This window comes from Solea senegalensis, linkage group LG20 (assembly GCF_019176455.1).
Source record: "Solea senegalensis isolate Sse05_10M linkage group LG20, IFAPA_SoseM_1, whole genome shotgun sequence".
NCBI classification, from domain to species: domain Eukaryota; kingdom Metazoa; phylum Chordata; class Actinopteri; order Pleuronectiformes; family Soleidae; genus Solea; species Solea senegalensis.
Genome location: NC_058039.1, coordinates 20,135,534 through 20,161,310, shown reverse-complemented (window position 1 = coordinate 20,161,310; position 25,777 = coordinate 20,135,534). Strand labels below are relative to the sequence as shown.

General features: G+C 43.1%; 2 protein-coding genes across 2 annotated transcripts; both read right to left on the bottom strand.

Annotated features, from left to right (window-relative positions):
- Positions 1-1,781: 1,781 nt before the first annotated feature.
- LOC122786376 (hepatic leukemia factor-like) lies at positions 1,782-7,845 on the bottom strand. The gene is made up of 3 exons (XM_044052645.1): positions 6,418-7,845; positions 2,921-3,198; positions 1,782-2,114 (listed from the first exon to the last, which is right to left on the bottom strand). The coding sequence occupies exons 1-3, from the start codon at positions 6,611-6,613 to the stop codon at positions 1,830-1,832; spliced, it is 759 nt and encodes a 252-aa protein (XP_043908580.1). The 5' UTR covers positions 6,614-7,845; the 3' UTR covers positions 1,782-1,829.
- Positions 7,846-10,260: 2,415 nt separating this feature from the next.
- znf865 (zinc finger protein 865) lies at positions 10,261-19,354 on the bottom strand. Its single transcript, XM_044052643.1, has 3 exons — positions 18,716-19,354; positions 17,327-17,478; positions 10,261-16,325 (listed from the first exon to the last, which is right to left on the bottom strand). The coding sequence occupies exon 3, from the start codon at positions 15,900-15,902 to the stop codon at positions 11,793-11,795; it is 4,110 nt and encodes a 1,369-aa protein (XP_043908578.1). The 5' UTR covers positions 15,903-16,325; positions 17,327-17,478; positions 18,716-19,354; the 3' UTR covers positions 10,261-11,792.
- Positions 19,355-25,777: the final 6,423 nt, after the last annotated feature.

The window sequence follows — 25,777 nt, the reverse complement described above, 5'->3', positions numbered from 1 at the left end:
ATATATATGTATATATATATATATGTATATATATATATATATATATGTATATATATATATATATATATATATATATATACATATATATATATATATACATATATGTGTATATATAAATACACACATATCTATATATATAAATATATGTAGATATACATATAAACTGCAGCTCTCTTCTTTCCCCCACCGTCGTTATCGTCTATTATCGTTTATTCAAACACAAACACGTGGTCCCGGTCAGATTCCTCACAGTCTGATCCTGGTGTGTGGTTTTTGTCTCAAGGCTTCATCATCCAAACAACTACGTTTATGTTTGAAAACAACTAAATATAAAATGATACATGAGGTCATGATTAATGAAGTGTTAATATTCTTCTTCTTCTTCTTCTGCATTTGTCACATAAGAACATACAGGTGTGAACATACTGACTGCATAAGAGGACAAAAGAGGATTTTAGCCTCTTAATTAAGACTCAATGAATAAAACGTCTTCATGTCACTGTTCGACAGGAAACTGAAGTTTGATAACGCTCACTCTCCGACACCAAACCTCATAGAGAAGTGATTTTAGCTCACAGGGACACAGGAGCTGCTGCTCTACTGCTGCCTCGTGTGGTCACTTTGTGTCACTGAGGTCAATGTGAACAAAGGATTTCATAAGCCGAAATCTCAAAATGATATTGTTATTTATTATTTGAACTGACCAATGGAGGCAGCAGCAGATTAAAAACTACTGTGTTGCTGTGACGTTAAAATCGTTGATTTTCATCATGGAGTTTGGTGTGGGAGACCGAGTTCTTGGCACAGCTCCGAAAACTCACTCTCTGATTGATCCATCTATTGATTATGTTTGAATTAGTTCAAAAATAATGATATGCCTGTCCTTTAAAAGGTGTTTTTTTGTCTTAAATGACAGCTCGTGTAATTCTATCTGTTGATTCCACTGAAGGAAAAAGGCTTTAATGGGGAAAATAAAGGCACACACTTCTTTAGAAAGAAAGTTTGAATCTTTAAAACATGTGAAAACATTTGTGCTGTCTGTGTGAGTCTCTCTCGCTCTGTGTGTGTGTGTGTGTGTGTGTGAGATACTTGTTCACTTGTTATCTGCTGCTTCCGCTAACATTAACAGAGACACGTGATGATCTGTTATCAATAAAACATCGTGAGATGATCTCGCGGTGCGGAAACCAAAAGTGACGACCGACACCGTGGTTTCAATTAGTCCAAAGTGGAGGTTTGAAAAAGAAAGAGAGAGAGAGACAGAGAGACAGGGAGAGACGGTTGATGATCTGGTTCACATCAAACGCAGCAGAAGGAAAGTGTGATAAATTATAAATATCTATAACAGATGAAAATAGGCTACAAGAGAAGAGAGAGAGTCAGCCGTTAATCACACGCAGTCATAATTAGACGTTATTACGCACGATTTAGATCAACGTGCAGATAAATGTACTTTATTGATCCCAAAACAGGGAAATTTGGACAAATTCGTCACTGCAACGTATTGTTTTTTTTACAGCTGATTTTCCTATTTTTTCTGATATAACTGTCGAATGATAAATAATACAAAAAACATTACATACAGTATTTCCATTAAAAAATAATGTATAACCTACATAAAAGACTAAATCTTTGGATGAAAATATAAAGTTTTAGTGACAAAAATGTGTAATTTTTTTAAAATAATTTGACAATAAGTGAATGACAATCAGCTAATGGTGATTTTTTTTTTTTTTTGGAAAATATTTGGTTTAATTGCAACAAGTTTCCCCTCGTTTTTCCATTCCAGGCTACTGTAGAAGCACTGTGGCACAAAATGGCCGACTTCATTAAAGCACAAACTGTGCCCAGAAATACAGAGAAAAGCAAAATGGAAGAAAAAACACTTGACGGTTTGACTCACCATGTAGACACTCAGGTCCTCCCATCATGCTTTGCTGCTGCTGCTGAGGTGGCGGCAGCGGCGGTGGCGGCGGCGGCTGTACAGTTTCCAGACCAAGCAGCGAGGATGAGGAGGACGAAGAGGACATGGAGGAAGACGAGGAGGAGGAGCAGGGTGGAGGAGACGTGGGAGGACACTGGGAGCTCTGGTTAGGCACCGCTGACTGTGAACTCTGGGAGGAGATGACCAATCAATCAATCAATCAATCAATCAATCAGGCTGCTGTTTCATATTCTCATATTCTAAAACAATAGTGATATTGTTGATTCGCTACTTTATTTGCTGATTATAAGAAATTCTCAGGAATTCGCTGCAACTGTTAGCTGCTACTGCTGTTAGCTTCTACTGTAGCCTGATCCCATGTTATCAAACCTTGACCGTAGCAGCTACTGTTAGCTGCTACTGTTGGCTGCTACTGCTGTTAGCTGCTACTGTAGCCAGATGCCATGTTATCAAACCTTGACCGTAGCAGCTACTGTTGGCTGCTACTGCAGTTAGCTGCTACTGTAGCCTGATGCCATGTTATCAAACCTTGACCGTAGCAGCTACTGTTAGCTGCTACTGTTGGCTGCTACTGCAGTTAGCTGCTACTGTAGCCTGATGCCATGTTATCAAACCTTGACCGTAGCAGCGACTGTTGCCAGTCGCTGCTAACATCAACATCGATGACAAAGCATCTGTTTACAGTCGCTGCTAACGTCAAACACTATTTTCTGTCATCCAGCTACAGTTGTAGCCGGCAGCTGCTGTAGCATTGGCGTGTAACATTAGCAGACACGGGTGTAGAGACACAGTAGCAGCTAGCAGCTACAATTGCTAGCTGACAAACTAACTATCCATGCACTTTAGCTAACATGAAAACAAAGCTATACCATGCTAGTGATGTGAAATAATAATAAATCTATTTTATTTGAAATATTCATTTTAGAAAGCATGTTTATTTGTGAGTCCCTGGGTTTTGGTCTCTGTCAGTTGTACCTGGGACGGGATCTGGGCACTGGTGGAGCTGGGCCCGTTGCTGTGCATCCCCATCCCGTTCTCGGTCAGAAACTCCTCCAGGTCCATGTACTGCAGCTGGAACAGGCCTCCGTCACACGGCAGCGTCCTCTCCCACAGCAGCGGGCCCAGGAACGCTGACTGGGAGTTGGGCCTCAGTCCACCAGAACCCGGGACACCTCCGACGCCACCGGGGCCTCCGGGGCCTCCGGCGTTGACACCCAGCGAGTCCTCGTCGGACTCTGATGGCTTGTCTTTGTCTGGAAAGACAGTGAGACAGACGTGATGCATTGTTTTTGTAACGATTTGATTTATCACAGAATAAATCACGTTTTTGTGAGGTGTTGTTGTTTTCTGTCTGACCACGGAGGTTAACGACCCTTGCTCCTCCTCTCTCTGTTTGTGTTGAAGGGCAAAAGTAAAGATAAGAGCCAATAACCGCTGATATCCAGCGTGATAAGGTGCGATGAAGTGAAAGTGTGTGGAAACAGAGAAATATTCTGCAGTGAATCCAGATTCTCTCCAGAACTGTGACTGTTCATCTCTTTCCACAATAGACTCAAACATTTATGCTCATTTGTGACGGGTTTATAAAACTCTGCCCGAAGCATTCTGACTTTTATCCCACCATGTGACCGCTCGCTGTTTAAAAACATGTCATAACATTTCAAAACACGTGGTTTTACCTTAAACTGGAGGTGTGGTTGTTCCGGGATAAGACAGGAATGCTAACCCTTAAGAAAATAATGTCAAATACTCAAAGATATCTTAAGAATGAGTTCTCTTACTTTATCTTGTCATTATACAGCCTTTTATGACGGGAACAATGAAGTTGTTAACCACTCACTCTCCCACACCAAACTCCATAGAGAAAATCAGTGATTTTAGCTGGAGGGGACACAGGAGCTGCTGGTCCTCTGCTGCCTCGTGTGGTCACTTTGTGTCACTGAGGTCAATGTGATTTCAAGGAGAAGGATTTCAAATGCCAAAGTGACAAACTCAGACATCAGAAGTGTGTGTGTGACGTTAAAATCACTGATGTTCTCTATGAGGTTTGGTGCGGGAGAGTGAGTGGTTCACAAACTTCAGTTTCCCATTGAAAAAGAGCGACATAATGGTGCGAGAAAGTGAGAATCACAGCGTACACTTAAGACAAAGTAGATATTTGCCCCCTGTGTCTCAGATAACCACGTTAATAGTGTGGATAAACTCGACTGACCCTGAACTCCGACCCGTCAGTGAGGGAGAAAGTCCGATGGAAAGATAGATACAGACTCCAGACATCGATAAAAGAGCGGCCGCTTTTTAACGAACCGCTGTGAGGAACACAGAGGTGGAGAGACTGTTTTCCCTGCTGCTCCCTGTGGGAATACCATTCCAACACACTCATTGAATTAATGGCACAGAGAATAATAAAGCTCAATAAAATAGTCATAAAAGAGCATATTTAAATGAGCCCGGGATGCACTGGGCGGGGAGGCCACAGATTTATATTTAAAGGGATTCAAAAGAACTGATAAGACACTTGAGATTAAGAGGACGAGGACACGGCTTTAATGTCCCTCTGCAAACTTTTCATCTACTTCACACAGAAACTTTGCTTCTTCTGACGAAAAATACACACCATGACTTTACTTTTATCATCATTTAGAGGAAATGTGTGTGAAAATGTAAAAATGAACATTTGTTTCTGCTTTCAATTAGCTTTAGGAAGCTAACTGTTAGCCAGCGCTGACTAAATACAGTCAGTGTAAAGTATGACATCATTATTATATTATATATATATATATATATATATATACACATATATATATATATATATGATTATGAGTGAGTTTTAGGGTTGTAGACATTTCATTGCGAAAGTGTAGCAGCTAGCATTGTTTTCACGTACTAGTCTTTTAATTAACGTGTTTTTACTGAGGCAAATGTGGTCATTTAGTCTTTGAACTAATACTTCACTGATTAATAGGAAAGGAAAGAAGAGGAGAGTAGAGGTAAGGAAAGGAAAGGAGGACATGGGGGAAGTCCCTTTGATTGCAGAGGGAGGAAATAAGAGGAGGAGCAGAGAAACTGATGAGAGGAATAAGTGGAAGTGACAGTGTTTCATCAACGTGATGTGACACAGTGAATTTAAGTGGACAAGTCATTAGGATAGAGGAGAGGAGAGGAGGAGAGATCAGAGGAGAGGAGAAAACACAAGGACAGTGAGAGGACAGAAAAAGAATGACAGGTGAGAGGACGTATGCAAATTTGATAGAGATGTGGGAGGAAAGAGGAAGGGGAGGGAGGGAGAGAGAGAGAGAGAGAGGGAGAAACGAATGCAAATCAAATGGGTTTAAAGAGAGAGAGAGAGAAAGAATTAGAGGGAAGACAACAAGCCTGAGAAAATGGAAATGAGCAGAGGAGAGAGTGGAAGACAGAGATGTGATGAGGCAGGAAACGTGTGACAGAGAGAGAGGGAGAGATGGAGAGGGAGAGAGATGTGATGGATGAGAGAGTGGGTGTTTGTGAGGGCGTTAAAAACAAAGCTCTTCAGAGAACGAGCTGAAACATCTCGTCTGAAACTACACACATGAACTCATCTTCATCATCTGTGTGTGTGTGTGTGTGTCAGTCACACTCACCATCATCACCTCCAAATTACACTGAACACACAGACACAGGAAGTGCAGCTGCAGCAACAGGCCACCAGGCGGCGCCAACCAACGACGACTATTTACTGATGTTTACTGATTTCTGAGTCTGATACCGATATCACAAACTTTTATGAACGTATGAAACCGTTAATGACACATTTGTGCTGAGTCATTTCAAAGTCACAAACATGACACATGAAGCATGCAGTATATATATGTATATGTACATGTATATATATACATACATATATATACACATATATGATCTTTGGACATTTTTATCTGTCCAATATCCGATTCCGTGATTTTTGACCGATACTGATTCCCATCGGAAAACAACGTGACTGATACCAAAACTGAGTTGAGCCGAGTCGTGCTACAACTTTAGCGTGTAAAAACAACAAAAACAGTGCGATAAAGATATCGTAGACTTAAACTGACGGAGATTTTTACTTGATAGGTATTTTGTTTAGGGGCTAAAATCATAAAATCATTGTTGTTTATTAAAATAATAACAATTGTTAACCCTTGTTAGGCCTTATTAGCCCTTGTTAAAATCATTAGCCCCTGTAAGCCATTATTAGTACTTGTTAGCCATGGTTAGTCACCATTAACCCTTGTTAGCCCTTTTCAGCCATTGTTAGCGATATCAGTTGCAGGATATGTTTGTGTCCATGATGAATTCAGAGGAGACTTCACTCCGAGTTGCAACTTCTGATGAGACTTAAAAAACGCACCACATGTGTCAGTGCCTCAAACAACCACGCTCCAAAACACCCGAACTATCCCTTTAAGAGACTTTCCTCTCACTCACACACACGTGTCACGTGACCCGCTCACCTTTCATCTCGCAGCAGTCCTTCACCTCTCTCTGGTCGCTCTTGATTGGCAGCTGGAGCAGAGACTTGAGGTTGGTCATGGAGGTCAGTTGTCCGCCCTGGGGGCCACTTCCGGCGGGGTTACTGGGCCCGAACTGGGGGCTGGTGGCCCCGGCGGGGAGGTCAGGAGGCAGGAGCTGAGTGAGGGGCCTCGACATGACTTCAGTCTACAGCAGGAGGAGGAGGAGGAGGAGGAGGAGCAGCGACTCTACACACTCTTTAAGTTCAAGATCACAATAATCCAATTAGAGACGCTAATTGACAGACGCGCCGTCAAACGGTGCAGGTGTTGCGCTCAATATCTCCACCTGGTGTCCCGGTGTTCCGCCTGTCCCATGAGGACATGAGAGTGTAAAAAAACACAAGTAAAGACGGGGGTTTATCTCCAAAATGGCAGCATGCTGTCGGGATTATTCTTAATTCATGCTGTCACCTGCTTCAGCAGAGCAACACAAAAAACTCCACCAAAAATAAAAAGACGTCACATGAAGAAGAATTCAATCCAGATTCAGGATCTGACGCTGGACTGGGGTCCGGTTCGGTGTGGTCCGCTGGTTTGTCTGAGATTATTCTCTTTTCTATATTTTAATCCCGGATGAGGTGAATAATCAAAAAGTGAGAGGGTGATGATCGTAGTCCCGTTGAATGAGTGAAGAGAGACACAGGCGAGTCTCAGCAGCAGCGGAGGAGAAGAAGAAGGAGTAGAAGAAGAAAAGAGAGCAAATGAAGAAGAAAAATGACCGAAATTGAACAAAAACACACGCGAAAAACTGAAAAAGATGGAGGAAATAAAGAGAAAACAATAATATTCACGAGATGAGAGAGAGTCACAAAGATGAAGCTCTTGTTTTCCCTCCCTCCCTCTCTCTCTCTCTCTCTCGCTCAGTCAGTCAGCTGGAACCAACACGGGCCGCTCACGTGACGTCACCGCTCACGGGGGACAGACGCTTGGAGGCGTGCTTCGTTTGCATGCCGCGGCCACGCCCCCCTCAGGGACACACGCCCCCTTGCCTCCCGTGTTCTGGAGGCCTGTCTGAGTAAAGTCTGTTGATGTGACGTGTGATGCCTTCAGGGCGCCAAATAGAGTTTGGGAAATTTGACTTACGACGTTAAAATACAGTTTAAATCACAGAAACTGCACAAAATACTTAATAACATAATTTAAATAGGGGAACATGTGCCTCTATGAACCGTGTGTGTTTGATAGTATAATTACATGTTTGTTTTAGTTCACTTTATTTCAACTTTACTTTCACACATTCTATTTATAATAATTTGGTTATAGTTGTTTTAGAACTAGTACTAAGCACATCTTTCTCATCAAATTAACACACCCAATCCCTGCGTAATATTTGTTTATAAAACTATTTTAACCATTTTCACGTTGATATTATAGATGTTTAATGTTATATGGACACATATGAGTGAAGACTGGTCTAATAATTAAAAATATAGTACTATTAAATAACAAATAAGAATGTGAAATGTAAAATGTGTCAAGAAAAGCATGTTTTTATATTTAACACTCTAAGTTATATTGTAAAAACGATAAATTTGTTTAAATAAACAACAGTGTGTTAAAAAAACTTTCATTACTTACTTAGTGCTGTTTTGTCCCGCTGTACTTGAACACCTCTCGCGTGTGCATGTAACTCCTCCCACCCTCCCTTCTGCTTCCAACCAATGGCTGCAGACTACTGCCACTGTTGCCAGGCCCCGCCCCCTGCTCTTCTCTCACGCTGTCATTTTTAAACCAGAGACCAAATTAACTGTAAAGAAACAGGCGCCGACAGCCTGAGTTTACAGACATTAAACGCAACACTCGCTCCTAAATACGTTGTTATTCCACGTTTCCTCCCCCCTCTCCCCCACACTCGACCTCTCATCCTCACCATCCACCTGAGTAACGGCTGTGAATGTAGTTATGTTGTCACGTAGCGTGACAGCGTGAATACAGCGACAATGAACGGCTCACACGTGTGAATGTTTAGAAAAACTCCCGTGGTATTTGAACACGCATCATCGTGCTTCCTTCACGGACTCCGCCGCCATGTTGGGATTAGTGGGGAAAAACGTGACCCGAGTAAAAGTTGACAATTAACGGTGTTTGTTCCAGCTGACTCACGCTGAGTCACGTTCAAACGTTTACGTGTATTTTCACGTTCATCAAAAAGAAGGTGAAGTGTGTTTTTATGTCGTAGAAACGAGCCGCAGCGGCTCCACTGTTGTCTCTTCACCGGGAGGATGCACATGGCTCCGGCACGCGCCGACTTCTGCCTACCAGCGACGGTGCTGCGCTGTGATTGGGCCAAACTAGGTCAGTCGCTGCAGTTTCCGGCCCCCCATTGGCTGAAAATAGGTCACAAACTCCGCCCACATGTTTCCCCATGCCAGTGCCGCGTGAGGGGCCGCGTGGAGGAGGAAAGAGAGAAAGGGAGAGAAAAAAAAAAATTCAGCAACAAAAATGTATATTTTTTAAATATGAACAAAATATCTAAGTATGTAATGCTACACACATATCAGATGGTTGTTTTATATATTATGTGGAAACAAAACGGAATAAAATAACAAATAATTAAGGATTAAGATTAAATATTAAGAAAATTAATCAATTAGAAATATATATATATATATATATATATATATAAAACACTAAATGTTGCAGCCCAGAATTCTCAAATTACTGGAAAAATGTATGTATTCAAAATGTTGACAAAAAATTAAAACATGAAATGTTACACAAATATTATACTTTTTAATCATTCTCTGCCTGTTTACAGACCTTTTTTTATGAATTATTAATATTTAAATAGTATTCTGCACGTTTCTCTTGTGTTGGGTTAATAAACAAAATGCCGAGTAAATAACATTATCATTTGCTTACGTTTTGTTGACATTTCTTTAACAGAGACAGTTGTTGTTATTCCTAGAAAGACGAGAAGAAACCTGAGAGTCTGGTTCTGAACACGGTTGTCAAATATACACGACTGGAATGTGTTTGTAGTAAGTATCTAAAATAAGACACACACACACACACATCAGTGTTTTTGTATTTGTTACCTCTGTAGGACCTCTTCTGTCATAAACACGAACCTTGTCAAAACCTGGTCCAACCTTGGTTGAAGTTTAGGACTAAGATTTGAATTCACCGAGGGGATACTTGGGTCTTTTTAAAATAATGTTTGTGTTCTAAAAACGTCCGATAACGTCTACGAGTTGTTGTTTTAGTCGTTAGCCCTTAAGTGACACAACTAATTCTGTAATATGTCGCTAAATACTCTTGTTAACTTGTCAGGGTCAGACATGAGCGGTTTAAGGATTTGTTTAGATGGTCTAAATGATTCCGTGTCCTAAGAAGAATAGCTGCACTAACCTGTGTGTGTGTGTGTGTGTGTAATTGTACATAAGTCTTTGTGAGGACCTCGTGTTCTGTCAAACCTTAAACGGACAGTTTATGTTTTTAAGGTTAGAATTTGGATTAAAGTTAAGGGTTAGGCATTTAGTCGATGATGGTTAAAGTTGACTTAAGTTAAGGGGCTAATGAATGAGTGTCCTCACTAATGAACCTCTACATGAATGTGTGTGTGTGTGTGAATGGTTGACCAGCCATAATAGAAACAGTTCAGCTCTAATAATGGTTTTCTCCTCTTTCCTTCAGACATAATTTAATGATACTCTGGCACCATCTAGTGGCAGGTTAGTGGTATTGCAGCAACGCCACTAAAGCCACTTCATTAGCGTAAACATTTAACTATTTTAAAGTCACATTTTGTTTTTGTGCTTTCCTTCTTTATTCCACACAATGTTTAGGTTTAAAGTCTCAAATGTAACATTTATTTTCTGAACCAAGATAGTGGAGGATTTTACTGAAAATAACAATATGTGGCACTAATTATTATTTGTCAAATGTCCAACATTCAATTGAACATTGTACAGTGAATAATGGTTATCCTTTGTGAAAACAAACAGATTTTGGCCAAAAAAACTGCCACATACACAAAGAACAATGTTCACAAAAACAATTACCTACCAACTAGATTGGTTTTTTTTTCAGTTTTTCACTGAAAAATTTCTATAATTTCCATTGTGGCAACGTCCAAAAATTAGCTTCCAAACAAACATTTCAGACTTTTTTTTTTTTTATTGGATTTGAGTTTTTTGTTTTTTTTCCAACAACTCACTTTTAGGCAAAGGAATAGTAGTAATTTAGTAATAATATTACATGTTCTTTAGTTTTACAGGAAAATATAAAAGGAAAACAGAAACACGTCGGACATGGACCTAAGGAAGTAATGAACTATGCGTGTACACGCTTCTGTTACAAAAAGAGCGGGGGCGTAACCGCGGCAACCGAGGGGGCAGGTTAAAAGGTTTGAGAAAAACGAAACAAAACACATCAATACATATATTCATCCCGCTTGTTTTACAAAGACAAACCCCGACGCGTTCCCTCCCGCCCGTACAATAACAACAGTGATTAAAAGAAACCATACTTGGAGTAAAAAACAGCAAATAATCCATATATAATAAAATATAATACGAATTGTACAGTACACTCTGCGTATTTCTGTTTCAAATCCTGAACGTCAAAGAGCTTGTTTCGGTTGCGCGTTTTTAAAAAAAACGACTAAAAGTAGTGTACGTTAAAAACAAGGTCAACAATACTTTCACTGTAACACCGTTTTTTTTTCTCCTCTTACATCATCCAGATCAGGATTTCTATTCCGTAGTTTTTTTGTGTGTTTGTTTTTCATATCTCAAGGGGCGGGGCTATGTCTGCGTCATCTCTGCATAAAAAGAGAGCGACTGTCCACTGGGAGGAGACAAAGAAGACATACAGAGCCAGAGACAAGGACAACACCGCTTTTAAAACTGCCAGTAACGTGAGAACGGTCGTGTAAAAATAAACGGGTACTAAAAAGGTACCTCACTTCTTACAGTCGGCATCCGATTCCGCGCCTGTGCGGAAGCAATGCTAATTTGAATAAAATAATAACAATAATAATTAAAAAAAAGTGTCGGAAGGTGAGTGGATGAACGCATTTTTTCTAAAACAAAAAATTGTCACGTGGTTTGTGTGTGGAGGTTCTCTGACAAGAACAACCAGAGCGGTTCTGATTCTTGGCCTTTTGAAGTCCACATTAGCTTCTGAACCGGCTCCGTCTGCGAGAGGATGCGGAGATTTCATGGCAGTTACACTAAAACCCTCCCCACAATCTCTGTGTTAAAAACTTTGCTAAAACTCGCTGCTTGTTCTGCTTCTTGTATTATTTCAGAAAAATAAACATCAAAACGATCTATTCTAGAAAAAACAGTCCCGTTTTTGTCCTGTTCTCCTCACTGACTGTACTCTGTCAGAACGGTTGATCTCCCCGGCTGGACCAGAACCGGGACCGCCAGCCGCAGCGGTGACGGCTCCTTGTCAGACTGGCTGTGCGACGACGGAGACTTGATCGTCATCATTTCCCAGCTCCCGCTGCTGGAGCCGCGGCAGGAGAACATGTGGCGGACCAGGAGCCCGGAGTTCCAGAAGCGGTGTCGGCACCTGTGGCACTGGAATGCGGCTTGTTTTAGGTGCTGGCCCCGGTGTTTCAGGGCCTTGTGCAGCGAGCTGGTGCGTCTCCCACAAACCTGGCACCGGAGTCGGGCGTGGCGGCCCGACTTCCTGGGCGGGTGCCTGATGGCATGGTGGACCAGCAGAGAGCCCTGTTTGGCGTACATGGTGCTGGGGCAGATGGGGCAGGGGAAGCGCTTGATTTGGATGTCCAGCGAGGTGAGCCCAGATACTTTGACGGCCCCGCCGCTCCACGACCTCACCCGCATCATGCCGCCCTTCATCCTCAGCTGAGCCAGGAGCTTCTTCTTCTTGATCTGTGCTTGCAGCCGTCCCCTCTTTCTCTTCAGGACGCTCAGTTTCTTGCGCGTGTCTTTACTCAGCGGGAAGCCCACCAGCTTCCCGTCCCTCATGATGCTGTGGATCACCACGCGCCTTTTTTTCTTTCGGTGCTTTCTTGTCAGTCCGTGCCGCTTTTGGTAGTTTTTTGAGCGGTAGTGAAAAGGGTGCTGCAGCTGTTGCTGTTGTTGTTGTTGTTGTTGCTGCTGCTGCTGCTGCTGCTGCTGCTGTTGTTGCTGCAGTGGTAGCGGTGGTGGTTGACCACCAAGGGCCCCCTGCTGCATATGAGACGACCCAGTGTAGCTGGAACCTGACCCTGCATCGTAGAAGAGCGGTGAGAATCCAGCAGGTTGGGACTGGTTGACGCGCTGGCCGCTGCGGTCGATGCCGTGCTGGGAGAGCTTGTGCCGCACTAAACTGTTGGAGTAGGCGAAGGCTTTGCCACAGACGTCACAGCGAAAGGACTTCTCTCGTCCTATTATGCCGCCGTGGACGGTCTGCTGATGTGCCGTCATGTGGAAGTAGTGGCGGAATGACTTCCAGCACACCGTACAGGTGTACAGCCTCTGCGAGGGGGTGCCGGATGTTGGCGACTTTTCTCCTTGAGAGCAGGATGAGAAGTAGTCAGAGTTTCCCGAGTTGGTGACCTGACTGATGGCGGCGGCAGCAGCTCCTTTGACTCTCCTCCCCTGGCTGTCGATCTCCCCCTTTCTGTGTAACTTGCCGTGTCTCACCAGGCTCTGAGCGTACGCAAACATCTTCCCGCACAGGTTGCACTTGTAGTTCTTTTGGCCAGAGTGCACAGTCAGATGCTTGGTGAGGTGGAACGGCTCGCGGAACATTTTGCCACACACGTCGCAGGAGTGAGGTTTCTCCCCCGTGTGGACGCGGTTGTGGCGCCGCAGCGTCTCCGCTCTCCTGAAACGTTTGCCGCAGATCTGACATCCGTACGGCCGCTCTGAACCGTCCCCTGGAGGGGCGGGACTCCTCCTCCTCCTGATGATGCTGCTTGGGTCCCTTTTCTCCCGAGGCTTCCTTGTCCTCCTGGGTTTGGTGTGTGGATGGCTGGGGTGGGTTAAAGGCATGGTGGAACCGTTGAGGGTGGATGACGGTCCCCCCAAGTTACCAAACCCCAACCCCCCCAGCAGGCCTCCGATGATGTCCCGCCTCTCTCCATCCCGGCCCTCAGTGTTTATATCGCAGGAAGCAGCGGCGGCGGCGGCGATGGCCGACATTGCACTGCTGGTGACTTCGTCCTCCGAATCATCCAATAGTGATGAGAGGGGGAGGTGTGGCTGCTGCTGTGGGTGGTGGTGCTGTTGCTGACTTTGAGGGTGAGGGTGAAGAGTTGGAGCTAAAGGGGCCTTTCGGAGAGTTTGGTTGGCCATCTCACTGGCTAGCGTACTCCCTGGGGAGTACAGAGAAGACTGCGATCGCCTGTAGATGTCGACACCGCTGTTGTAGGACGACTGGTTCTGGTAGCGACTTCTGGAATAATCACTCGAGTACTTGTCGTTGGTCATTGCCGCGCCGTTGTTTGAAATGCCTACTCTGTCGCCGCTGCTCCCCATTTTACTGCTGCTGCTCGGGTTGGATGATCCACTTCCACTGGGGGAGGCCCGGTTTTTTGAACTCCGGGGAGGTTTGCCGCAGGCACCAGAAGCTGCATGGTTGAGAAGGGAGGTGCTCTCACGGAAACACCGCCCGCACGCCGGGCAGCGGAAAGGCTTGTCGTCGTGGATCTTTTCATGTCTCGTTAGCGACTCTCTGCGGTTGAAGGACTTCTGGCAGACGGTGCAGGCAAACGGACGGTTTTCTGAGTGGGTGACACTGTGTTGGATGAGGTGACCCCTTTTCTTAAACCTTTTTCCACACTCACCACAGCAAAATATCCTCTCAGGGCTTGGTGAGTTACAGTCTGACTTTCTGCTTTGGCTTTCTGGTGTCAGGCCGTGGCTGCGGAGATGCCGTCGAAGGCTGGAGAGGTGGGTGAAGGTTTTACCACACTCACCACAGTGGTAGAGGGGTTCAGGTTCGGGCTGGCCGGACGAACCGTTCCTGTGACTTTCACGGTTTTTGGACAACTGCTGGCTACCGTTGGCTACAAGCACAGAGGTGGAGTTTGAGGAAGGTGGGGCGGAGGAAGAGGAGGAGACTGTGGAGGAAGACCGCTGTGAGGACGAGGAGAGGAGGGAGGAGTGCTGCTGCTCGCTTACGATGCCACTTATACCAACACTCCCAGATCCTCCTCCCACAAGACCTGATGAGGAACTCTGACTGTGGCCACTCGAGCTGCTGCTGTGACAGTTGCTGACGCTGCTGCTGCTGCTGCTGTGGCTGCTACTGTCCGATTTCCTCTGCGGCAGATAGCCTGCCATTGCTTTCTTTCTCCTGCTTCCTCCACTGGAAGTAGACGTGGAAGAGCTGTCAATGGACTTTGATGAATCTTCTTTGGAGAGGGACAGGTGGAGAGGGAGTGGGAGGGGGAGGCCGGCTTCTTGCTGCATTAACGAGGCTATCTGGTTTGAGGAAAGGACTGGAATACCTTGAAAATCAAAGCTGCTCAGTGGGGCGGGCTGTGGTGCCGGGTGGAGAGGGTGTGGGTGGTGAGCGTGGCTGTGTGGATGTGATAAGGCGTGAGACGCCAGCTGCTGCTGCTGCTGCTGAGGCTGTGGAGCCGAGTGGCTGTGGCTGTGGGAGGAGTGGAGGGCGGGGGGAGGGGCCAGGGCCGAGTTTGACTCAGTGGTCCCTTGGCTGAGGCCCAAGCCCAGGTGGTTGTGAGTGCCTTGCTGGACAAGGAACTGCTCCAGGCTGCTGTTGGTAGGAACTCCGGACAGGAAGTACTGGTTGGCAGCCAGCATGCAGCTGAATTGCTGGTGGAGGCTGCGGGGATCGGACTGGCCGACTAAAGGGACTGCAGTGCTGCTGGGAGGGTTGTTGGAGGCAGAGGTGGCAGGAGAGCCCGAGGAGGAGGGACCAGTGGAAGGCTGGGGGACAGAGAGACCTGGATGCAGTGGTGGAGGTGGAGGCGCAGGTGTAACCACGCCCCCGATGACCCCTGCACCTCCTCCACTGCTGCTCCCCCCAAAGTCAAAACGTCCCATTCCAGAGTGGAGCTGCTCCTGTGCTAGCGCAGCCTCAGCCGGGTGAAAAGGCCGCAGAAACTGTGGATAACCTGATGCGGAGCTCCCACTGCCGCTGCTGCTGCTGCTGCTCATCTTACTCGACTTCCTGGAGCTGTGAGACGAGGAGGAGGACTGGCTCTGATGGGAGATGGATGGGGGCGGGGCACTCATTTTGGCAAATAACGACGAGGAGTCGGCGAAGGCATTGCTGCGGGAGCTCTGGAGGGACCCGAGTCCGAGGCCGGACAGGAGGCTTCCAGATGAGTCAGCAGAGGGCTGGTGCTGCTGCTGCAGCTGCTGCTGATGCTGCAGCTGGACCTGCTGTTGGTGGCTCAGTTGTCGTTCTAATCCAAGGCCTTTGAACTGATGGGCTTGGTGACCACTCAGCATTTCTAAAATGTCCATGGGATACTTGCTGAACTGGAACATCTTGCAAAGCAGCTGTAGCAAAGTGTCCGGGGCAAAAACACGTATGCTCAGTCCGTGAGTAGCTGGAAACAGCAGTGAGCTCCTTTGGAACTAATAAAGGTCCGTTTTTCAGAGGTATTCCTTGCTGAGGCTTCTACCCCAACTAACCCTTGATTTCCTCACATAAATACATCGGAAAGTCAAAGGTACGGCTTCTCTGCTCAGGAATCAAGCCCTCAAGTGCTTTTGTGGGAGGTTATATGTAAAAAAGGGGGGGCCATAAATAGACAATATAGTAAATAATACTTAAAAAAATTAAACTGTAGTGTTTCTTTAAAGTGTTCCATAAGTGTACAGTGATTTCCAGGTCAACAGTTCCATGAAGGGTGTTTATATTAATCCATCACTTCACTGCCCGTCCATCCTTCCTTTCATGGAGCTCCTCTGCAAATGAGACAGAAACCAAATAGAAATAAATAAAAGTCTGTGAGTTATTCAGTGAATATGATCGTGAGCAGATCAACGAAACAACGTGACTGTGACACTACAGCTACAACTGGGTTTTAACTAAGGCTGAAACAATTACTCAATTACTAAACTAATCATCAGCTATTTTGATAATCAATTAATTGGTTTAAGTGATTTTTCCACATCATAAATGTGACAATGTTCTGGATTCTTTGCTCCATAAAATAAAGAATTTTGGTTTGTGGACAAAACAAAACACTTGCGGACGTCATCATTTCCAGGTTTGAACCATTTTTCAGCATTTGCTGACATTTTATGGACCAAACGATTACAGTATTTACGCATTTCTGTTTTCAGAAACAAATAAATGCTGCTTGGTGTCTAAAATTTTATGATTTCAAAAAGTATTAGCATTCTATATAGCAGCTACCAGCGGCTCTGGTTTCTAAAGATCAGTATCAGTGTCGGTACTCACATCAAATCTAAATTCTTCACTGTGCCCCACCATTCAGAATCATTTGTGTGCTATTCTTATGTGTAATCAAATCTACCAAACAGACTGACTCCCTCACTGATTTAATACCACGATTTTTCTTCTTTTTAAAACACTCTGTGGATAAAACTGATTTGATGAAACGTTCTCCTCCATTGTGAACTAACCGAGTCTGGCTGGACACATCTCAGCACTGATTGGTTTTCACATCATTGTATGAGGTGACATTTCCAACCAACGTTGAAATTCTGTTTGTAATTCGTGCTAATGAAGCTCAAATACTTGTGTCTGAGCATCGACTTTGTGTATAAAACTGTACGCGCATTGGTGTGAGCACAGCAGAGAATTTCACTAGTTAATGATATATAATAAATGTGATGATTATCAATACAACAGCCTTTAAAATCTTGTCTCATGTCATCATATATAGATATAATATCCATATATTTCCCAGACCTAGTTTTATTTGTTGAGAGTATTTTACCTGCTAAACTTCAGATCTGGAGCTCATCTGCTGAACGTCGTCTGCTGTTGCTGCTGCTTCTTCTTCTTCTTCTTCTGATGTTGTGTATTGGGTCCAGGCGGAGAGTCCGTTTACTTCCTCCTCCGTAAACTGGACAACTCCAGGCCAACCATCTGAAAGACCAGAGTCTGTTAGCATCCATCAGTCAACTGTCATTTTTATAAATGTTATCAATAATTATGTCAGTCCAACTAAAACTGGACTTTTAAAACACATGTATGTATGTAACTGAATGAAACTCTCAAATGTGGACAAACACGATTATAATAACGCAATTAAAATTCCATTTGACTTGAGAAATCAAACATCACAGTAACATTACAAACGTAGCTCGACACAAATGTGTATGGAAGTGTATCGTGTTCCATATAAAGTGATAAAAACATAAATTAGACACATGTGATCGTCACGTATGATGTTATTACATATGCCAATCAGCGGTCCTATCAATGGACTGGCGAACTGTCCAGGGTGTGACCCGCCTATCGCCCTATGTCAGCCGAGATTGGCACAGCACATTGGTTTTGGTGCACAAAATAATTAATTTGGAAAACATTGATCAACATTTTATGGACCAATAGACTAACTGATTAATCAAGAAAACAGTCAGTGGATGAATCACAATTATTTTATTCGATAAAATTGCAAAAAAATCTACATTTTACCCGTTTTGAGGTGACTAGTATATACATTTTTGTAAACTTTCATATTTACTTTCAACACATAACTAGTTTATTTCTGTATAACGACAGTAGCTTTGCATCATTGTATAATTATTTCATCATAAATAAGGTCAAACTTATTACATAATCAGAACACACTTATTAAATTATTGCCTTCATATTATTGACTTTAAATCTTTGCACCTGATTTTATGCAAAGTAGTTTTTAATTGATGTGATTATGTAATGTAAATCACTTTATTATTATTTGTAATGTGTGTGAAAGCACGTTATTAAACTAATCTGTGTTGCATTGATCTTTCTATTATAACCTGTAAATATATAGTTACATTTGAGCACGTACATCTTCTTCTGCCACAACATCACAGTGACTGCGTGTAATGTTGTGTCTGTTCGGTGTTAAAACTGCTTTAAGTGACAATAAAACATTTTATTTAAATACATAAAGACATGAAGTTTGGTTAAAACTGAACCAAAACGCAGGAAACTGCGGAATAATAAGGTTTAAATCATGTATTCCATTAGATTAGCAGAGCACTAGCAGCGTTAGCTTGGCAGCTAGCACGTTAGCTCTGTTGCTAGCATGTGAGCTAATACACTCCCACTGGTGGAAACTGATTTTGATCGCTGCTTGTTTGTTTGTTTGTTTAGTTTAGTTGTTGTTTACCTGTAAACAAGCGCCGACCCGGTGCAAACAAACAGGCAGAGGAAACGGGTGCGTGAAGGCCGTGTGGAAGCGCCGAGGACGGGGAGCTCCGTGAGAGCGGGGACCCTACTGTAGGCTGCCTGTCCGCGGGGCCTTTCTCCTCTACATCCATGGAGTACGAGCACGGAGCGGGGCCTGGTTCTCCATCAGCCCAGGAGGAGGAGGATGAGGAGGAGGGGGAGGAGGAGGAGGAGGAGGAAGACTGCCGCCGCCGCTGCTGCTTTTCACTCACTAACAAAAAAAGAGTTCCCGCTGCTCCGGCCTGATGTCACCGCACTGTCGCCCGCCTCTCCCCCGCAGCTCTCCGGCCTCTCGCCTCCTCTTTGTTTTGATTCCGTCGTGTTTTTTCCCTCTTTTTCGCTGCTTTCCGGCCCGTGTCGGGTTCAGGTTTCTCCCCCCTCCTCCGTGTAGTCGACGGCTCCTCCGGTGGGGCTGCCGCCGCTGCTTCTGCTGTTAGCCTTAAAATGGTCGTTTCCTGTCTGGAGAATGGTTCCGGGTGACGCCGGCCACAGGTCGGTGCTGTGTCCGGCCGAGAGAGCACCGAGCACGGCTCCACTAACATCCACCTCTGCCCCCCCTCAGCTGAGTAATGTGGAGCTAAATAAATAAAGTGTGTGTGTGTTCAGGTATTGCTCATGTTGTGGGGACCTAAATCTGATCACACATTCACATTATGAGGACTTGTCTTCCTTGTCGGGACACAAATCAAGTCCCTATCATGGAGGACACACATCAAGTCCTCATAAGATAAATTATTACACTTAGGATGAGGTCAGTAGTAGTTCTGAGTAAGTCTCCAGGAAGTAAATGTAAGTCAATATTAGGTCCGCTGTAGTCATGGAAACCAGACTCAGTCTTACCTGTTTATGATCTTTTCTGGCATAAACACAGACTGTATCAGGACAACATCAACATCAACATTTAGTCCTCATAGAGACTAAAGACGAGGGGTGGGAATCGCCAAAGACACCGCGATACGACGTTATCACAATATTTAATTTGTCACGATGAGATATTATCACAATATTAAAGTCACGATATGATAATATCACTGTCAATACGATATCATGATATTCAAGACGCAATACTATATTATCAACATATTTAAATCACAATATTTTAAGTCACGAAAGGATATTGTCATGATATTTAAGTCACAATACGCTATTATCACGATCGTTAAGGCATGATATTTAAGACATGATAGATACAATATCACAATATTTACAGTTTTTCTCAATTGCTAACACACTAAACCCTATTGTCTGAACCAATTGTTTAGACACAACTTGCCAACACATTTTCATTGTGATGCACCCGTGCTGCATAATGGTGAGCACAGGTACACAGGAACGTATAAGCCAGTTCAGAGAGCACTGGTCTGTGACGCCCTACGATGGATAGAAATCTGAGAGGAAGAGTTTGTTCGAGAGGAGGTCCAGGTGGTCCAGGTGGTCCAGGTGGTCAGCGAAGATATCTGATGAAATCAGAGCTACTGTGATTGACCATGTTCTTGTCCATGGTATGAGCATGAGGGAGGCCGGACAAGGGGTACAACCAAACATCAGTAGATTCACTGTGTCCACCAACAGGTAATTCATATACCTGTGCTACGTGTAAATGCACAGGTTTTATGTTTTGCAACATGCATTTAACCTACAGGGAAGAATAAACATTTATTTCTCCAGCTTCATGTCCTGAGCATTGTGTTTTCTATTTTTCTACATAGTGTTTAGTGACTGTTCTGCAGTGTTTTGATTGACTCGGGGCACGATTTGACAACATAGTTCAGTTTTGAGCACAGACTGAACTGTTTTGAGGTGAAAGTTTGGTTTTGCAAGAAGAGTCTGAGGTTTTGTGAATGTAGCTTGAAAATTGGCTTTTGTGTTCACAGCTTTCAAGAAATGTGTCTTAGCAATCGAGAAAAACTGTGAGGTATACGATATGGTATTATCACGGTATCTAAGTCATGATATGTTAACACCATATTGCAAATTTCTGAGTAATTGTGAGATCATATACTGCTATACCGCTCGTGAGAGTGAGCACATGGCGCCATCTAGTGGACTAAAACGGTTCTTGGTTTCTGTGCCAAGCTCAGCTGACCTGATGATTAGACCCATTAAAACGCTCTATTTCTACTTCAGGGATTAACACACGACGTCTATGAGCGTCCTCACAACTGTAGAGAAACAAGTGTGTGTGTATGAGACACTGTATTTCATTCACACACACGCACGCACACACACACACACGCCCCTGTCAGCGTGTATGTTTGTGTGAATGTGTGTCTTTTCACACCAAGTGTGTGAAATGTTAATTAGTCAATTAAAGATATCACTATGACGCATGTGTGTGTGTGTGTGTGTGTGTGATCCTGTTGCTGTTTTGCCTCGTGGCAAATGTGCCTACAATTAGTTAATTTACATGCGTGTGTGCGTGCGTGCCTGCGTGTGCGTGTGTTGTACTCGCTGACGAAATTTTTTATTATTTATGTTTTATAATAAATGATCCTTAAGCACAAAATTACACATAATTATTCACACACACACACGCTGCCAGAGGTTGTTTTTATTTTATCCACAAACATGAAACCATGTCAGTTAAAAACGTACCGTTTTATAAAAAGCAGAGGTCTCAAACCTGAGGCCCGTGGTCCATGAATGGTCCCTCCCAAGGAGATTGTGAAAATGTGTTCTTGACTATAATTCCTGCTAATTCCTTTCTTATTGTATTACAAGTTTTTGTGCTCAAATAATAAATGAAAGAAAAATGTCCCACTCTTACACTGTAGTAAATATGCCAGGCCTGTGTGTGGCGCTGCAGCCAGTGTTTTAAAAACTCTGACACTAACTTGAAATATGGTCAAATTCTGTTATGACACAAATACTTAGGCTGGAGGGTTATTATAAGTGACTTTTAATATATAAATATGTTGATTCCATATATTTAATGTATTTGAATGATTTAAAATGATGATAAAAAACATACTTGTATCTCTAAGACCATATCTTGACATAAAATCATCACAAAACATAGACAATATGAAGTATGTCATTCAAAATGTTTGTATTTGAATATTTCCTCTGTCAGGATTCATCACACAGACACAGTTCAGTTTTTTCTTTTTTTCAAATTTAATATTACCAATTGAACAGTATGATCTCTATAAACTCAAGAATTGATCACCAATAACAAAAGGGGCTGCACGTCTGCGAGACCTTTGTTTGGATTATTCTTGGAAATAGACGATAGAAGGAAGGGGGGATGTTACAAATCAACGTATCTTACAAGTTGAGGTATGCAGAGTAGCTTTGAGAATACAAATGCCCCCCCCACCCCACCCCACCCACCCCACCCCACCCCGTGGCTCACACACGCAATTAACTGAACACAGATTATACAACAGTGTCTATCAGACTGTTGAAAATATGAGGAGAAATGAGACGTTACAAATACAACTCAAAGTTCACGTGTCATTTACATTCCCCCTCCTGTTTTTATTCTTAAAATCTTTTCCTCCTCCTCCTCCTCCTCCTCCACACGACTGTATATGTGACAATAACAACAACAGCAACACATGTTTGTATGGCAGCAGATTCATTAAAACAATCCTGGCAAAATGTCGCTCTGAAAAGGACAAATTTTAAGGTCAATTTTAAATTCGGTAAGGGAAAAATTGAGCCACTTAACAAAAAACTCCACTTGTAAAATCTATGTCACTTTACATCTATGATTATGGAGAAGACAATAATGAGATGAAGAGAGGAGTAAGAGTTTTCTGATTCCAGAAGATGGCAGTAATGCAACATTGTGGACGAAAGCTGCCGTTAAACCCCACAGAAGAAGTCTATGATATCTCACCGGTACACAGACTTGTCCAACAGGAAACTGAAGTTTGTAAACCACTCACTCTCCCACACCAAAGCCAATCATTTGAAGGATTTGAAATGCCAAAGTGACAGAATAACACATGTGAACTTAGTGATGGATTGTGATGTTAAAATCGCTGATTTTCTCTGTGGAGTTTGGTGTGGGAGAGTGAGTGGTTTACAAAAAGCTGTGTCATTATGAAATAAAGTGGAAAATATATTCTTAAGATATCACAAACTTAAGTTGAGTGTAGATTTTTTTTAGCTGAGCCTTTTATTAAGTGGCTAAAATCATTGACAGCCATGTTTTCAGTCTCAGGCTAGTTCCTGATGACTTAAGAAAATCCCAAACTACCCCTTTAAAAAGCAGACTTCATACCTTACATTGAGTCACATTTTAAAAGACAGATTTGTTTTTTTTTGCAGGTCAAACTTTCACATCTCTTCAAACACAGAAAGGAAAAAGAACGTGTGACGAGTCCTCGGTGCTTTGGTGAACGTTGCTCGACGAAGAACGACGTGATTCATCAATGTTCCCCAAACAAACGAATGAAAGGAAGAAAAAGATAAACTACAGGCCGTTAAAAAAGTTTTCATTACACGTTGATATGAACACATCATGAGACTCCGGTCGTTAAAAACATCTCCGTGTGCGGAAGACGCAAAAACCCGAGCGCGCTCAAAAAATGAGGTTTAGCATTCCTACGAAGAAGAAGAGGAAGAAGAGGAAGAAGACACAGAGAGAGTTACGCACACGGGCACACAAACGAAAAACAGACACATGTTACATATAAACACACATACACGCTATGACATCATCAGTCAGCACTATGACATCATCGACACTGGCTTCTGACATCATCATGCGTTTGTTTTTTTTTTCTTTTTGTCTTTGATTGCATCAGCTCCTTTTTGTTCTCCAGATTTCAAACTTTTGTCCCGTTTCTCTTTTGACATTCCACAAAGCAAAGTTTGAGAATAAAAAACAAAAATCCGATTGAATCTTTGCACGTTAAATCGTAAAACCGCTAACACGTACGAAAAAGACTTACAAATGGTGGCCGACGTGTCTCAAACCACATTATGGGTAAAATTCGACCTGAAGGGTCAAAGTGCATTCACACCGTATGAATATTTCCCCGCGACACGTGATCCGGCAAAGACAAATAATCTGTGTTAGCGTGCCAGACAGTGGTTTAAATATTCACTCACGCAAGTAAACACAGGTGATGTGCGGTTTCCATACCACAATTACAAATCACGCTAGGCGACATGGATCGAATAAACTTGGGTACGACATCAAGTGAGGAGTACGTAGGATGTGCAATAAAGTAGAATCGTGGGCTATGACGCAAATTAGTGTAGAAAACAAAAACACAGTATTTTCGCAGGCTATTCTTGGTCGTAAAAGTGTGACAATGGCCGTATCTGAACGCTTAAACATTACGACGTAGAACTACGACAAAATAATTTGCTTCACGCTAGGTCATCTGTCTTCGTACAACGTATATGGGACACAACAAAGTGAGAAAAACAGCTTCTCATACGGTGTGAACGCACCACGACAGGGTCCAACTCACGGCCATGACATCAATATGGCCGCCGCTTCTCCGGCAATCACAAATGTCCATGTTCCCAGAAAAGTTCCCGTTGCTTTAAATTTCTTTGCATGTTTAGTTTTTTTCCTCTTCACGCACAAAAAGAAAAGAAAAGAGAAATCGGTGAATGTTAGCGTCGCCTCCCGACACGTGGAACAATGAGACAGAGCAGCAGACAGCGTTACAGGACACACACAAAGATAGTTCGGAATAGCCCTTAGTGCGGAGTGCCCAGTGTCCCCCCGGCCTCGAACCCGTTTGCCCACGTGCTTTCGTACGAGGTGAGCAGCTCATGTGGCGTCGCAGACACACGGGAAGGTTCTGCTTAACAGCGATGAGTCGCAAAACAAAAAAGAAGAAGTAACCTGCGACTTTGGATCAGTTCAAAAACAGTGTTTGAGGGACGTTTGCTTTGTCGGGACTCAAGGTTGAACCTTTTAAAATTTCAAACATTTTTTTTTTTCCTTACGTAATGGGGTCACAGCACATTGTTTCATGATATACACCCACTGTACAAAGGCTTAAAGTTAGCAAAAAAACAAACAAATAAAGTGGATTTTAGTGGATTTTCAGGCCCCGGTCACACCAGAGGGTGGAACAACAAAATTCATCCACTCATCTCTGTGAAATATATAGATTTAGAAACAATTTTACTATGTTTTTTTTTTACCAACATCGTACAAGTAAAGTGGAAGGTTTTTGATTCATTGCGACGTTTTTATTGACTTTGCGGAGGGAAAGATAATTTATCAGAATTTTAGAGGAACTGTTGATAACTGTTCTGCAAACGTTTTTCCCTTTTTCCTCATTCCTTGCTCAATATCAGAGGTGGAAAGAGTACTGAAATATTCTACTCAAGTATGTGATTTAAAACGTAGTCAGGTACAGTACTTAGGTAAAAGTAAAATTATAAAGTACAGAGTACACACAAAAAAACTACTCAATTACAGTAACGCGAGTAACTAATAATAATAATAATAATGATGATAACAGTAGTAATTCATTACCTTTCCACCTGCTTAATATCAACATGCTACCTAGCATTACCACAACCTAGCGAAGGTGTTCTCATGGCTTTACCATTTCAAAACCCAGAGTAACTTTGTCCAATTTATTTATTTGAAGGCAGCACATTTTCTTAGGATTGTTCATAAATTCACCTCATTAGTTAGCTAGTTTTGTAGAGGGGGGGTAAAAAAGCTGACATGCTAAAAGCTAGCTTCTCAGCTTGGTCATAAACGTCACAAACGTCACAAAATCAAGATGTTAAACACACGTTACTTGTACGATAAATGTTTGTGTCGCAACAGTTTTATTAAAAACATGAGGAGGTAAAAGAAAGAAAGTGGCGCAACATGATGCTAATTAGCCACGCTAGCTTCCTCCATCTCGGTGTCACTAGTCTAATTCACGAGTCACACAAGTTCAACAATGTTCATTTGTGACGTTCAATTCTCCAGGCGCAAGCAATATCCAGTGATTGCGATAATTTTTTTGGACGGTAAATGTACGACAATGCTGGTGCGACCGGGGGCCGTCATGGCAACAGTTTG